At 37.1% G+C, this 16349-nt stretch overlaps 1 protein-coding gene across 27 annotated transcripts in view; it reads right to left on the reverse strand.

The window, feature by feature from the left end:
- The window catches only part of EPB41L2 (erythrocyte membrane protein band 4.1 like 2), a 210774-nt gene that overhangs the window by 108983 nt on the left and 85442 nt on the right, over positions 1-16349 (reverse strand). For 23 of the 27 annotated variants that reach the window (XM_074333571.1, XM_019729415.2, XM_074333585.1 and 20 more), the window contains one exon: positions 63-547. In XM_074333571.1, the coding sequence (XP_074189672.1) occupies positions 63-533 (471 nt within the window). In that variant the 5' untranslated portion in view covers positions 534-547. Of the gene's footprint in view, positions 1-62; positions 548-14634; positions 14742-16349 lie in introns of those variants that run through there. The other 4 variants (XM_074333579.1, XM_074333584.1, XM_074333574.1 and 1 more) reach the window with 1 other exon arrangement.

Raw genomic sequence — 16349 nt, forward strand, 5'->3', positions numbered from 1 at the left:
CTTTTTGTAAAGCAGCTACAACACCAAGCTTTCATTTCTAGACAATCACTTCTCAAACATACCTGTGTCTCAGGACTGGTTACTGAACGTTCCTCTTCCTTGGCATCAACCTTAATTACCTGTTGTTTTCTCTGAGCTGTTTCTTCAGCATCACCCTTGGCCTGCCTTTCTTCTTCAGGAAGAGATTCCTCTTTATCTAAAACCTGCTCTTCCACAACAGCCTGGGCAGGCTCTTTCTTATCCCCTCCATCTTTGGCCGCTACTAAGGTATAGGACTTTTGCTTCTTAAGCCACGGGGGGATGAATCGAGAAATTCCCCTGCTCTCAGATGGATCCTTTTCTCTCTTCCGGCGGCGTGGACTACTTTTGTGATCAGCTGGAGGAGATGGCTGGGAACCTTTTTCCTCCTCTGGATCAGATGACTGATTCTGCTGATTTTCTGCTGCTTCTTTAGGTTTCTCCTTGGTGGCATCTGCCCCTAACTGGTCAGAGTCCTTCTTCACTTCCGACACAGAGCCTACTTCAGTAGTCATGGTGACAGCTTATACTGTAAACAAAACAAAATCACCAAATGGTATTTTACAGACTCTCCGAGGTTTAGTGTGGAGGCAAGGGATAGGATAAGGAAGGATGGGAAGGGGTGTGGCAGAGAGATGATGGGGAGAAAATACCTGTAGAGAAAGTTCCTAAGCACAACAGAAAAATGGAGACTGCTTCTCTAACTTTGAGAATTCTCTATTAGAATCAAAGAATCAAAACTAGCATCACAATGGAATTAATTCTGATTCTGTAGAGAAAGCACTTAAAATCAAGAGAGCTAGAAAGAGGGGTTACTTTTATTTGGTTTCATCTAGCTATAAACAATAATTCACCCCCAAAATCCAATTTTTCTAAGGAAAATTACTTTTCTCTATACTTGGTATCCCTTACTCTTTAATACAAAGTGTCACTGATAATGTTAGAAAGTACTGAGACATATTCACTGTAATTTCACACATTAAAACTAAAATGTTAGGTATTGTAAAAAAAAATGAATGTTAAATATTGGGTGTTTAATAGCAAGAAAATTAAATCTGTAATGTATTCTTTTTTGTTCCCACATTAAATCTCATAATTCATTGTCACTGTTACAATACAAAAGTCAGTCTTCTGGAAAGGTACTCTAATTATGATCAAAACTCCAAAACTCCACCCTACCCAACCTCAAACACGATTTTCTTTGAATATGTGATTATAAGAAAATATCTTATATCTTAAAATGGCCCCGATCTGAACCAAATGAAAATATTATAGGAGTTAAAAAAATCATCTAATAATTGATTCTATCATAATTATGAAAACAAAATTGAAATTAAATCTGAAAGTAACAGGCTGTCTACATTTTACGCAAGCAAAGAGGGACTTGTAAAGCATAGCAGCACCACTGACATAAAAATAATAGGCAGGAATGGCAGAGACAATACGTTTTCTCCTCTCTTATCAATGATTAAAGTGCTCAAAGGCCTGGCACCCTGGCCACTGGGAAATTTCCCAACTATCTTCAAAAGTGATCCAAACTTGAACGGTTCAAAAAATAAAATACACTTATTTTAAAGCTTTATTGAAATAGTCTCGTAACATAAAATTCACCCTTTTTCAATTATACAGTTAATGGTTTTGAGTACATTCACAAGACTATGCAACCATCACCACTATCTAATTCTAGAACATTTTCATCATTCCAAAAAGAAACCCTGTATCCATTAATAGTTACTCTCCATTCTTGAACCACCCCTCAAACCCAAACCCCTGGCAACCACTAACTTACTTTCAATATGTATGGATTTGCTTATTCTGGACATGTCAAATAAATGGAATTATACAAAATGTGGCATTTTCACTTAGCATAATGTTTTCAAGGTTCATCCACATTGTAGCATGTGTAAATATTGTACTTGTTTCTTAAAATATTTTCACTACCTTTTGCAAATGATTTATTTGATAAGTCTAGTACCCATAATATATAAAGAAGTTTGCAACTCAGCAAAAACAAACAAAAAAAAAAGGTAAAAAATGAGCAAAGGATTTGAGTAGACATTTCTCCAAAGAAGATACACAAATGGCCAATAAGCACTTGAAATAATGTGCAACATCTAATCAGTCATTAGGGAATTGCAAATTAAAGCCACCATGAGATACTACCACTTCACATATACTAGAATGCTATAACAAGTACGTATTGGTGAGGATATGGAAAATTTGGAACTCTCAATAATGCTGGCAAGAATGTAAAATGGCTGGAAAATAGTTTGGCAATTCCTCAAAGTTAAACAAAGTTACCACATGACCCAGCAATTCCACTCCTAGGTATTCACCCAAGAGGAATGAAAACATGTTCACACAAAAAACTTGAAATGAATGTTCATAACCGCATTATTCGTAATAATAAAAAAAAATGGAAACAATCCAAATGCCTAATAGCTGGTGAATGGATAAACAAAATGTGGTATGTCCATATAATAGACTATAAGTCATGAAAAGGAATGATGTACTAACATATGCTGCCACAAACAACCTAAAAAACATTGCTAAGTAAAATAAGTCAGATACAAAGGCTATGTTGTATAACCGATTTATATGAAATTTCCAGAATAGGCAAATCCACAAACACAATGTAGATTAGGGGCTGCAAAGGGCTGTGAGGAGAGAACAGGGAAAGACTGCTAATGGGCACAGGGTTTCTTTTTGGGGTGATGAAAATAACACAGTGGTGATAGCTGTACAATCGTGTGACTAATATTCAAAATCACTGAATTGTAAACTTTAAAAGGCTGATATCTCAAGAATAAAAACTAATTTTAAAAATGTTATTCACTTCAGCTTATAATTAATGGGCCCCTACAATGTGCCAAGTACTGGGCATCTGAATAAAGACTGTCTTTGAAGAGCTGAGGGGTTGGGGGAGTACAGATAAGTCAAGTACATGTTGCTTAAAAATCACAGGACGAAAACTTAGCCCAGATTGAAAGAGGATCATTAGGCAAGACTTCCTGCAGAAGTTGATATCTGAGGTGCTTAAAAATGAGTCCTCATTACTCAGGCAAGGGAGTCAGGATGGGAGAGGCATGTGCCAGGCATCCGGAAATGTGGAAGCATGAGCATGTTCCTTCTATAGGAAACCACAAGTACTGAAAAAGAATGCATTACACAAATGAAGTGGGAGCTTGTGAGTGGGGGGATGTAGGAGGGGAGGAGGAAGGTGAATTAGTAATGACAAAGTAGAAGTAGTAAGCAGAAGCCAGAACATTAAAGGTTCTCATGTATTGTGCTAAGGAAGCTCTGGAGGTTGATTTAAAGGCAATAAGAAGTCATGCAAACACTTTAAGTAGAGTAGTAATGTAATCACATTTCACATAGCTGAACTTAGCCGTAAAGTATAGGATGAGAGAAAAGACTGAAATAGAAAGACATCCGGGAGGCTGTACAATATCCAGGCATGAGAAGTTGATGGTCTGTACTATGACAGAACCAATGAGGTAAAGAATAAAAAAATCTGTAGTGATGTGTTTAACTTATACCTGTGTGTAATATCAGATCACCAAACTTAAACATGGTATTTTTGTCAAACTGGGATGTAAACGTCACAGATAAGGCCAGACTGGCTGCATAGGTATCAGCCTGCTATATTGTGGGAAATTATATCAAAATATTAAAGCATTGCTTTCATTTAGGAAGAGATGAGGCAAACAAAATTTGTTAAGTCATTATACCAAACTAATATTATTACTGAGATTTTTCTTCTGAGGTCTGAAATGAAAGCTCAGATAAATACAGTTGCCATTTATAAACTTTTGAGTTTTCTTCCTCAACTTAGTTAAACTAAAAAAAAGTTCACCCATTTCTCCCACCCCACAACCCCTCCCCTATGAGCTTGGTTTTTGCTTTTCTTTTTTTTTTGAAGATTCCACATAGTATAAGACAGATCATATGCTATTTGCCTTTCTCTGTCTGACATTTCATTTAGCATAATGCCCTTTAGGTTATTCTATTTTGTCACAAATGGCAAGATTTCATTTTTTATGACTGAATCACATTCATATATCATTGTCTATCCATTCATCCATCGATGGACACTTAGGTTGTTACCATATTTCGGCTATTGTAAACAATGCTGCATTGAACATGGGGGTGCATATATCTTTTTGAATTAGTGTTTTCATTTTCTACCAACAAATACTCAGAAGTGGAATTGCTGGTTCATATGGTAGTTCTATTTTTAATTTTTTTGAGGAATCTCCACACTGTTTTTCATAGTGGCTGCCCCATTATTAGGCATTTAAAATTCGAAAATATGTCTGCCAATAGGACCCTTACATAAGTATTTGAACTGGCTCCATACTGTGCAGAAAACTATTTTTTCCTTCGTGATGGTACTATTTTCCATGTACCACTTAAGTGGAGAATATTCTTTACGTTAATAATGAAATGACCAAAGTTGATTTGTAGCATATACCCTCTAACTACATTTTGGAGAGCTGAATCAGTTCCCTTGTAAAAATTAAAACAAAAACATTGTATTTGTCTAAGCTAACCAAGGTAACTGGCAGCTGTCTAATTACTTTGGCTGTGAGAAATAATCTGGAGACCAAGCAACGAAACCTGATTTCTGGTCAAAGTATTTTTATAAGCAATAAAATATAAAACAAAAGTTTGAATTATCATATTAAAAGTATTAATAATTGTATTTTAATCATAAGAGCTATTACTACTTACTGTGTCAGACATTTACACATAAGTTCTGCTTCTCAAAACATCCTACACGGTTGCATTATCCCCATTTTGCAGGTACTAAGCAGAGGAGCAGAAGTTACCTGACTAAGCCATTTAGTAAACGGAGGACCACACAGCTATATACACCTGTTTTCACATGTAGTTCATAATGCAATCACAACTCTTCCCTCATCCGTCAACAATCGAATCAACCAGAGCCCTTGGCTTGGTGCTCAAAGAAGATTCATGCCAGTGTGTGAAAATGACGAAAGAACAACATGGATGTATTCTGTCATTTACTATAATTAGCCCTTCCCCTCCCCAAAATAAGAAATTTACAGATGAGTTCCCATCACAAGTAAAATCGTGTATCTGAAGGTTGTTATGTGGCCAGGTAATCAAAACTGAGCTAATGGACAAAAACTAAAGACAAGGTGCTAATCCAGAGACAAAGCCATGAAGCCTCACTAAGGCGTCCTCTTCAGTCACCGCTGTATTTACAACAGGTAAGTTCTAAGAATTCAGAGATGTGGTGCGCACACATTAGAGTACACAGACACGGAATTGCAACGTTGTACACCTGAAATTTGTGATACTAACCAATGTTACCGCAATACATTTAATAACAACTACAAAAAAGGAACCTCAGAGCTAGCAGTACTGCATCCAAACAGAAGTTACAAGATTTTAAAAAAAATGGAAATGGCTAATTAGATTGTAAATAGTCAACAATAAGGATGGATGTAATTATATGTAAATAAGTACATTCTTAAAATAGTTTTGAGAGATCAACAAAGCTCCAACCTAAACATTACCTTCTTCGTTGACAAAATGGTTTCTTGAACGAATTACCACCATCATCAAGAAAACATGATTACAGCACATCCAGTCACCATAATTATCATGCCTGTAACTCTGCAAGTTTCAAAAATGCATAAGCCTTTGAACGCCATCGCCCACTAAAATGGCAACTCCTGCAGTGGAACACAATCCCTCCCACTAAAATGAAAGCCCCAGAGGGCTGGGATCTTTCTTTTCTTCACTGCTATGTTCCCAGCATCTAGGCTGGCACATAAGAAACAGCCGATAAATATTTACTTAATGAGTGTTGTGAAATTATCTAGTCTAATACCCTTATTTTATCTTATCAACACGGAAACAGGCTCAGAAAGACTAGATTTGCCTGAGATCACAAAGCTAGACAGGTGAAGACAAAACCAGGACTGTGGTTTCCCAAGCATTAGCAACACTCATTCCACTAAGCTTTCATTACAAATACCTAAAATCCATCATTAGTAAGTTATATAACATACTAAGTAAAGACCTTTCTACTTATCATCAACCCAAAAGAACATTGCTGTGAACAGCTAGCCCATTAGACAAGCATGTGGTTTTGACACAATTACCATGTTGGCATGCTCCATCTGGGTTGACAAAAGTGTTCATTATTGTAACAGCTCCATGAGAAAATGCATGAGTCATTTAACACGCAACCGAGCAGAAAACCATCATCAACAGAGAATCAGCACTGTTAGGTAAGGAGCTGTGTTATGTGAAACCGTTCTTTTTCCTAATGTTTAAAAAAGACGGTCAATTCCAAGGTGCTATCTCTATCACTAGCCTAACCTGCCTACCCTATAATATTATGCTCCCGAACACACTGGCTCTTTATGGGAATTCTACAGCAAGCAAAGCAAAGCAGATACACAACCCTAGACACTCACTCATACAAAGAACTTCAAACAAGGGTTCACACTTATTATTCAGTCCAGATGTTTCCTTAAGACCTTGAGAAAACCAGGGCTACTCTAGGAGCCCTTACTTTTAACAAAATCCCTGAGCAGGAAACAGGGTGGGTGCCGCTGCCAGGTGAGTGGCTCCCATCCTTGGCTGAGATCACGAGCAGTAAGAGATCTTTGACTTCTACACACAGCGCTGAGTCCATTCATTACTTCAGGCTCAAGAGTTACAAAATGAGAAAGCACGCATTTCTAAACTTCAAAAAAATGGTAGTGAGGGGATAGAGAAGCTGTTCTTTGAACTTGGAGAAAGACATAAACAAAATGGTGTGACAAATAACAAACCTTAAAAAAATATATTAGCAATAAGTGCACAGTTCCAATTGGGTCATTTTTTAGGTCCGACAAACTTGTTCACATCTGTTGTGACTGGGCACAGGGTATACAGAGCAACTTGCTAGTGCCCACAAGTGCCTGCTTATGCTCTTCTCCCCAAATAGCCTGTCGCCCAAGAGAAGGTCTTTTAATACCCTGCTACCTTTCCTTAAAGCATTAAATGAGAAAAACAAATACGGCAACCAAAATATCTAATAGGAAAGATGGAGCGAGCAGCCACTTAACTCCACTTGGGACAAAAGAGTGATGCTTCTCAAATACATCCCGCAAGTAAAAGGCGGGGAGGAGGGGCAAGGAGGAGGACGAAAGGGAGGAAAGAGGAAAAAGAAATATCTGGAGAGGGAGAAGGAATAACAAAAACAGGCCCACTTAGAGCAGACTGTAATTCCTCTCCCTAGTAGGTTTATTTATCTTAAATGTTAGAAGGTCTAGAAATACTATAAACTAGAGTTCGTTTTGAAATAACCAATGTCGCCCACCCTAGTTACCTTTGTAACAACACACTGTATCACTTGTTTAGAGTTTTTTTGTTGTTTTTTGTTGTTGTTGTTTTTTAAGGGATAAAAGACCTATAAGAGAGAAAGAACTATTTCTATAAAGACATAAGCTAGCATCTGTTTTAAATTAAAACAACTCATACAAAAGATACGAACTACAGTCCTTTGCTAGTTTAAGTCTAGGCAGGATCAGGTTACATTCAGAGCATGTGTTTCCTCCATCCTTTCTCATTTTTTAAGAAAACCCAAATTTTGTTCAGTTTTTCTCTCTCTTCCATATGCGTGCCAATGGAGGCTGGCTCCAGGCTGGGCTCCAGGGTAGCTTCTCCTGGTCTAGGGCAATTATGTCATTGCCCTCCCCATGCCAAGAAGACATGCAGAGAGTCTGTTGGTAGGCTTCCGGGGAAAGATTCCTCCCTCTTAGAAGAGTCACAAGGAAGAGAAGGCCCCTCTTCTGCCTCTGAGCACTGTTTCCATGACTCCTAGAAATGCTGTTGCTACCTTGAATAATCCTTGAGGGAAGAAAGCCTGAGGAAAAGGAGAGACACCACAGAGGGCACTGAAAGAGTATGACAGAGAAGAGGACCAGCCCCTTGAGCAGGCCACACATGGCCAGTCCTACGTTCAAACTTTCTGTTACGTGAGACAATATATCCCCTATGGTTCAAACAATCGAGCTAGGCGTTTCCGTTACTTGCAGCCACTATTAGCCCCTGCGTATTGTATTCTGAGGCAAGCATTAGAAAATAAGCCCCAAGAAACTGGGAGCACATATAGAACTATCTCAGGTAATTATTATTTCCCACTGGGTTTTATGGCTCTCATACCTAACAGCCGTGGTTGTCAAAACGTTCTAATTTTTCCCAGATGCTCAATTTTTAAAAACTTATTGTCTCAGTTAATATGAGTGAGATAAACAATTATTTTTTTATTCTAATGACTCTTAAAAATGAAACAAACAGAAAATCTTTGAGTTCATCAAAACGTAAGATTCCCTTCATAAACTGGAGAGGACAATGTATAAAAATCAAGGCACAGCTTTCAATAAAGTCTAATTCCAGTAATTCCCAAGATAAGTGCTAACAATCTTATTTGTTCAAAGCAAGTCCCTGCTGCTCCCATTAAGAATTAGGTCAAGAGGAAATCTGTGCCAGGCAAAGTCTTTTCCACGAGCAGCTAGGGTCATCCCAGAATCCTCTTTCCTGAAGGGAGAGCTCCATAACCAGAGGCCGTGCATGAATCATTAAGGACCCCAATATTGGACAACATTACTCTCAAAGTCAAAATGCACATAAACCTGGTCACGTTGGGCACTCCAACAGCACACTAATTGAGGTGACAGAGACATGCAGAACCCTTCCAGCTCTTCATCAGTCATGTACACTGAGCTGTGTGGTCAGAAACACTGATGAACAGAATTTACTCAAATCCCTTCTCCCAAATGGGGCCCCACATTTTGCAGTGGCCAGAGCTTTCTGTGTGAAGCTAACTAACCTTTGGATAAAATAACATGGCGCTTCGGAGCTCAAGTCTGGGAACCAAACCCCGGGATTAGAACTCCAGCTCTGTCTCTCACTAGCCATGTAACAGGAACAAGTTATCCAGCTTGAGTTTGTTTCCCCATAAGCAAAACAGGGCTATAATACATACTCACTGATGGCTCTAAGGATTAAATTAGATATGTATACAGTGCCTGATATATAATAAATTCATAATAAATGGTGTCACCACCATAATAAATTTGTCATCAAATAAGGATTCTGTGAAAAAATTAACTATGTCTGTTTTTTTCACTAATTATAATAAATAGAAATAGTAATCACAACTATTTGGGAGAAGGGATTTGAGTAAATTCTGTGCATCAGTATTTCTGACCACACAACAACTCAGTGTACATGACTGATGAAGAGCTGGAAGGGTTCTGCATGTCTCTGTCACCTCAATAATATACAACAATAAATAATAACAGCGAAATAATACGTAACAATAAATAATAACAGCTATTTGTTGAGTACCATTCTAGAGACTTTGCATATAGCAATTTTTTTCATCTGCACATCGCTTTGAGGTAGGAACTAAAATTACTCCCATGTTATAGATAAAGAAGGTAAAAAGAGGATACATAACTTGCACAAAGCCACACAACCAATAAATGGAAGATCCAGGATTCGAACCGAGGCCGTCCAGCTCCAGAGAGCTTATGCAATACTGTCACCAAGACCAAACAACTTCAGTATTGTATAACCAGCACATAGCATAAAGCTTGGCAGTTCATTATTTGTTGAAAAAAATAAAAATCAATAAAGTATTACTACCACTTGTGGCTTTATAATCATTAATAACATGTTCTTACCTTTAGGATGTGGGTTGTATCAGTATCTTAGCCCCTTTTTTCAAAACAAATGTTTCCTGAGCACTTTCATAGCATATGTACCACACACCAGCAATACAGAGGAAAGAATCCTGCTCTCAGTCTAGTGGGGAACAGAAGTAGTAAGATTGGCACTGATATAAGTTCAAAGAACTCATCACTAATTCAGAAATTTTGGAAATTTATATTCAGAAATTACTACTAGTTTGAAAAGCTGACACAGTTTTCTTAGAAACTACCACTGTCATCTTTCAGGAAGTCACACAATGGTCCTCCATGGGAGACACTAAACATCCGTAACACACAAATAGGCACCATGCTTTTTAAAGAAGACTGAATTTTCATTCTCAATGTATTTGCTAGAGGCATATTCGCTCTCTAGCTAAATTCAAGTAACTTGAATAAAAAGCCAAATAAAATAGTACTGGTTATAAATTTCTTCAACATCAAAAATGCAAAACAAATTTCATTTTTCAATTGTCCAGGTTGACCAACTTCCCAGTAGGAAAAAAAAAAAAAGGGCGGCTAAAGGATGAATATAGAGTTAACAGGAAAACAAACACAAGGGACACATAAACATGAAAAAATGCTCACCACATTCATAGTAAAAGAAATACAAGCTAGAAGTTCAGAATGGAAAAATCCAAAAGCTTAATCATATAATCATTGAGCATGGCTATGGGAACAGAGGCATTCTCATATAATTGCAGGAGGACAGTAAATTGGTACAGACCCAGTGGAAGTCCATTTGCCAACAGTTATCAAAATTCCAAATGTGTGCACACTCTAAATCAGTAATCCTGCTTGTGGGAATAAATCCTACAGATACACTTGCACATAGGAAATAATTATGTACCCATGATTCACTATAACATTGTTTGTAACAGCAAAAGATCAATGTCCATCAACAGGAGACACTATACTACATTCACAAAACAGAATACTATGCAGCTATAAAGAAGAAAATGAGAAAGGTTTCCTCATTTTCAGAATTACCTCTAACTTATACTGTTAAGTACGAAAGCAAGATTCAGATAGCACATATGATATACTATCTTATAGGTTGAAAGCAAAGTGTGTGGGAGGTATAAATACTGTGTTCCCCCGAAAATAAGACCTAGCTGAACCATCAGCTTTACTGTGTTTTTTGGAGCAAAAATTAATATAAGAACCAGTATTATATTATATTATATTATATTATATTATATTATATTATATTATACCCAGTCTTATATTATAGTAAAATAAGACCGGGTCTTATATTAATTTTTGCTCCAAAAGATGCATTAGAGCTGATGGTCCTGCTAGGTCTTATTTTCGGGGAAACATGGAATTTATATACATATGCACACATTTGCCTATATAAGTATAAAGAAAGTAGGGAAGGACATAGAAGAATAAAAACAGTAATTATGGGAAATGGTGGATGACATTAGGTAGATGAGGTACAGAGGTACATATATAGGAGACAAAGTTTTCACTGAGCAGAACTTTGTACAAACTGAAGCATTTAAATACTCTATTAAGAGGACCATATCTATGCATTAAAATATCTAATACATAACATGAACCCAGCTTGGTTGGTCTGCTTCCTCGGAGACAATGCAAATGCGATAAGCCCTGTCACACAGCTCTGGCCGCATAAATGGACAGTGTGGGGGCAAAAGCCTTCCAGGTCAGCAGTAGCATTAAGATAGTGTAAAATAAAATGGATTTCCTGGTATACTATAACGTTTAAGATTGTCGCTACATCCTCAAAGAAATGAATTTCTGCTAGCCTCTAATTGAGCAAGCCTATCCTGACCCTGTACAGACTGCGCTCCTAAGTAGGAAAAGGAACCCAAGCTTTTAGAGCAGCCAGGTATCTTTTGTAAGAAGTGTATCAATTCTTCATTAGAAAAGTACATGTAAGTCAGACAGAAACAGAAATACCATATGATTGCACTTATATGGGAATATAAAAAAAAAATCAAAATAGAAAACTAGAAACAAATTTCAAAAACACATACAGTTCCTCAGGAAACCTTGCTAGTTTTTTTATTCTTTTTCCTTCAGTATGGAGCTGAAACAATGAGGTGTCTTTTGCTAACAATAATAATGGTACATATGCAGTTAGGCCAAAAAGATTATTCCTATTTTCTGTCGGGAAAGGGGGAACAGGGCACTTGGAAATAGGTTTCTCTGAAAGTTGAGGAACTTTTTAAAAGGAGAGTAGAACAAAATGGGAAGATTCTTATTAAATTTCTAAGCTGGTCATACATAAACATCCCCAAACCTCTGTCAGTAGCTTCTTCCTCATTTACAGGCAAAAGCAGGAACAAAATTGACCCGATAAACACAAGGATGTCACGTTTCCTGTCCACACCTTTTCCCTGCCCCACATCTGCTCCCACATGAAGAGGGTGAAACTTCTGTGCAAATGAGGAACTCCACGTTCCTGGTGCGGTAGTATGCATCCGGTGGCTTCTCCATGAATGTATTTTGTGATTCTGGGAACATTTATTTGGACCACCATCATATAATGTTCTACACAAAAGAAAAATACACTGTGCCATTTCTCCCAGCAACACCATAACCAGACTCAAAACAGAGCGAAGCCGACACCAACAATCTCTCATGATCATAACAGATGCCACGTTTTCTGAGCTCATCCCACAGTTACTTCTGTATCGGATCCTTCCCCAGCCCCATCATAAAAAGCACTTGGTATCAAGGGGTAATCTACAACCAGTCTAATACTAGTTCTGTGGGAATCAAACTCTAAATTCTTTAGCTCAAAACTAACAGTGATTCAGGAGGCTGTTCCCAAATAAGCTAACGACAAATCCACCAAGGTTAACTGCGCAGGAGAAAGGCAGGGGCTGCAGACGCTGCATTTTAATAGGTCATAAGACAAAAGCTTGTCAAAGTCAATCAACTCCCATAGTATGACAAGGCCACCAAGCTGAAGCCTACACTGATGTCACACTTTCAAATCCTCTTCTCCGTAAGTAAGCTTTGGAACACTGCAGTCGACAGGCAGACATGGCCTAAACCTTGTCAGAAAATATTAATGCACTCTTTAAATTTTGGCCATTAGCTCTTCTGCCATTTTAAATATTTACAGCACTACCAGAGAGTTATGCCAATGCATAGCATCTGTTCTTAAAATATGAGATCGTAAACTGAATGCCTTTTCTAGCTGAGGTAAGCACATCCAAATGTTGACGCCGAACCTCTGGCTGGTCAGCAGAAGGTATGTAGACTGTTAGCATATGGACCCTCCAAACCTGGCATGAGAAAAGCAACTTTCCCCAGGTGGGAAAGCTGTAACTGCAGTGGAATTACAGACATGCCATTTGGAATGCTTAAAACCTTTTTTCTTTAAAAGTATTTCTACTCTGAGCATTAGTTTAGTTCAAAACTACTTGACTTAGTAAGAGCTTCAAATGACTAGTTTTTAGGTGGTGCTGGCTAGGACAAGTTTTTATTTCAACTGAATATATTTCTTGCTTTGGAGGTAAGATTCTCAAAATTCAAACATCTGTAAACATGATTTGGTAGCGGTTCCTGCTGGGGAATATGCCAGGCATTCAATTTCAGAGTCCACCAAAAAAATCAAGTAAACTCAGTGTCAAAATTTAACCTTTCCTTTTCCAACTTTCATTGTGATCCAGCTGTGATATCAAACTATTTGCCATCAATACATCATATAATGTGTACAGGAGGACTACAGAGGAGATGGGGGAGGGGGACCCTAGGATGGGCTGTCCAAATTATCAGCATCACCTCCACCACTATTATTTATTCCCACACCCAAGTTGCCAATAATTTAAAGAGACAATTCTAGGTTGGGCCTAACAACAGAAAACTTAAACTTCCCAAGTACACATGCACCCCCGAAAAACACCTGGTAATTACTTCAGTGGTAGGAGAACCTTCCCTGCAGTGTCAGCAATAAAGAAGGAACTTGCACAGATCATCTGAAGATCACAGCAGCACTACTTTTCGTTTTGTTAGAAAGTAGCATCAAAACAAGGTTCTTTTTGAAAGCAGGTTTGTTAGACTGGTAGACTGTATCAGGAAAATACATGAAGACAGTATTTTCTAAGTCAGCATCTGGGCAACGGGGTGAGTTTTCACGTGTCTTCAATGTGACAACAGATTGAACATTCAATAAAAGAAGATGCTGAGACCTATTCTTATTCAACCAATAAGGTTGAGTGTGACAACATCAAAACAATATATAATTTTTGATAACTGTTAAGGGCCACTAATTTGCAGGTGTTAAAATATGGGAATTCAAATCTCTTCCAGCCATAGTACAACTCCTTTTAATCAATCAAGCTAGCATGAAAATGAAGCATCATATAAATTAATTAAATTCAGATCTGTCATCCTTTAACATGTTACAAAAAAATAACTGAACATTATTAACCTTACAAAGTCTTCACTGTGATTTAGGAATAAGTAACTTTCATAGAGTGTATTTACCACTGAATAAATCAATAGTAAAACAGCAGAACAATATAAAACAAAGCAACCAGCTTCATTATTCTTACATGGCAAACCTGAAAAGGAAATTATGTTGAAGATAACCTGACAAAATTCAACATTTTCCCAGAAAAATGCAAACAAGTGGCCTAAAACTCTGATGACACACACAAAATATTTCTTCTCCCAGGGCCTGGTTCAAATATAACAACATATTCCTTTGCCAATCAGTGTACCTACCCAGATACCATCTACTCCGTTACATTAGCATTTTCCAAATTCTCAACAGCCTGAATACTGACACTCTCAGAGGCAAACTTCCTTCAAAAACAAAACAATCAGGCATGTACCATAAAACCCAACTGCTACAATAGAAATTTACTAAAAATCTCCCCCTTGAAATACATACGCAGTTTTTAAGCACATGGATCCCGCTGACTGGTCTTCAGTGTCAGTAAAGGCTGTGGAAAGCGGATGGAAATCTAGTTTGCAAAAGCTTAATGAGCAAGACCAGCCCCACCCAGGCCCGACCCTGCTGGTGAAAGGCGTGTTCAGTATAAGAGCACAGCTTGATTCCAAGTTACTTCATTCCTCAGCTAGAAAATTCACATGGGTCACAGAAAAAAGGCATCTTCCTGCTGCCTACTCTTCCCACTAAGTGAAGAAAGCTCACATAAAGAAAAGTTGCAATGACACAACTGTAATTCTATAAAAATATTTATAATTCTACTATTGCTGAGAATTTTTTCTCAGTTTTTGTGGGTATGATTTTTGCTTTGCTTTGGGTCACCTCCCCTCAACTTTGTTTTTATTTTTATCATTTTATTCCCCTCTAAGCAGACACCAAAATGTAATGTATACAAATACTCGTATGGTCCAATTATTTTTATTTATAAACCACTGCAAACTGATATAAACACTTCCAGATATAGAAAAACCTTGCAAATATACAGTCCAGTTTTCACTATTTAAACATATTTATTTTGATTCATTGTATTTAAAAATGGAGGCTCATGTTAAGGTAGATTTATAGGTGCTGTCATATAGTTACAAATCCCTGTTTTATTATGTTGTCAACCTTAAACTTAGAACGCAATCCTATATCCATCTTCATATGAATACAAATAGATTGGGAAACAAAGTAAATGTGAAGTCACTAAAGGAAAATACATACATTTTTTAAGAATCAGGTTAGAGATCTGTGAAACAACTACTCCCCCTCAATTCTACAATACTAACCCCCACTCCCTTTACATTTCCACAACTTAAATTCTGGTTGTTGTTTTGTTTTTCCCAATGTAGATATTTATATTAAGAAATCAGGACAAAGACAGACTCTGGATCTAGGTATGCATTTTTACAACTTCACCCTGATACCACATTGCTCTCCTATGGTGCAGGTCCTAAGTCAATGAATATTATATATTCACATTCACCTACAGCAAAGTCTTTAGGGAAAAAAAAAAAGAAAGAAAGAAAAAAGGTAAATCTTTTTTAATTACAAAGAAAACACTTTATAGCTAAATAAACTAGAAGTCACTTGTACCAACTACCATGTTTCCCCAAAAATAAGACCTAGCCGGACAATCAGCTTTAATGCGTCTTTTAGAGCAAAAATTAATATAAGACCCAGTCTTATTTTACTATAATATAAGACCAGGTCTTATATAATATAAGGCCCGGTATAATATATGATATGATATGATATGATATGATATGATATGATATGATATGATATGATATGATATGATATGATATGATATGATATGATATGACATAGTACCGGGTCTTATATTAATTTTTGCTCCAAAAGACGCATTAGAGTTGATTGTCCAGCTAGGTCTTATTTTCGGGGAAACACGGTAGTAGAGAAAGGGTAAGATTTGCTTTATGGGAACTTAGTGAAAATACGTTTCAGTAGCAGCTCGGAAGAGATTAATCTCTGTCAAAAATGAATAAATATAAAACTTTTTTTAAGGCAATTTTAGATCATGAAAGTAAACTTCACTAACCACAAAAACTTTGTAAGTTTTTCGGTAGAGCCAATTTTATTCAACTCAAAGTATCACATTTTATTTAGATTATGTTCTTCCTGCTTTTTAAACGTTAAATGTATTTTTTGAT

The sequence above is a fragment of the Rhinolophus sinicus genome, linkage group LG05, assembly GCF_036562045.2.
Source record: "Rhinolophus sinicus isolate RSC01 linkage group LG05, ASM3656204v1, whole genome shotgun sequence".
In the NCBI taxonomy this organism is placed as follows: Eukaryota; Metazoa; Chordata; class Mammalia; order Chiroptera; family Rhinolophidae; genus Rhinolophus; species Rhinolophus sinicus.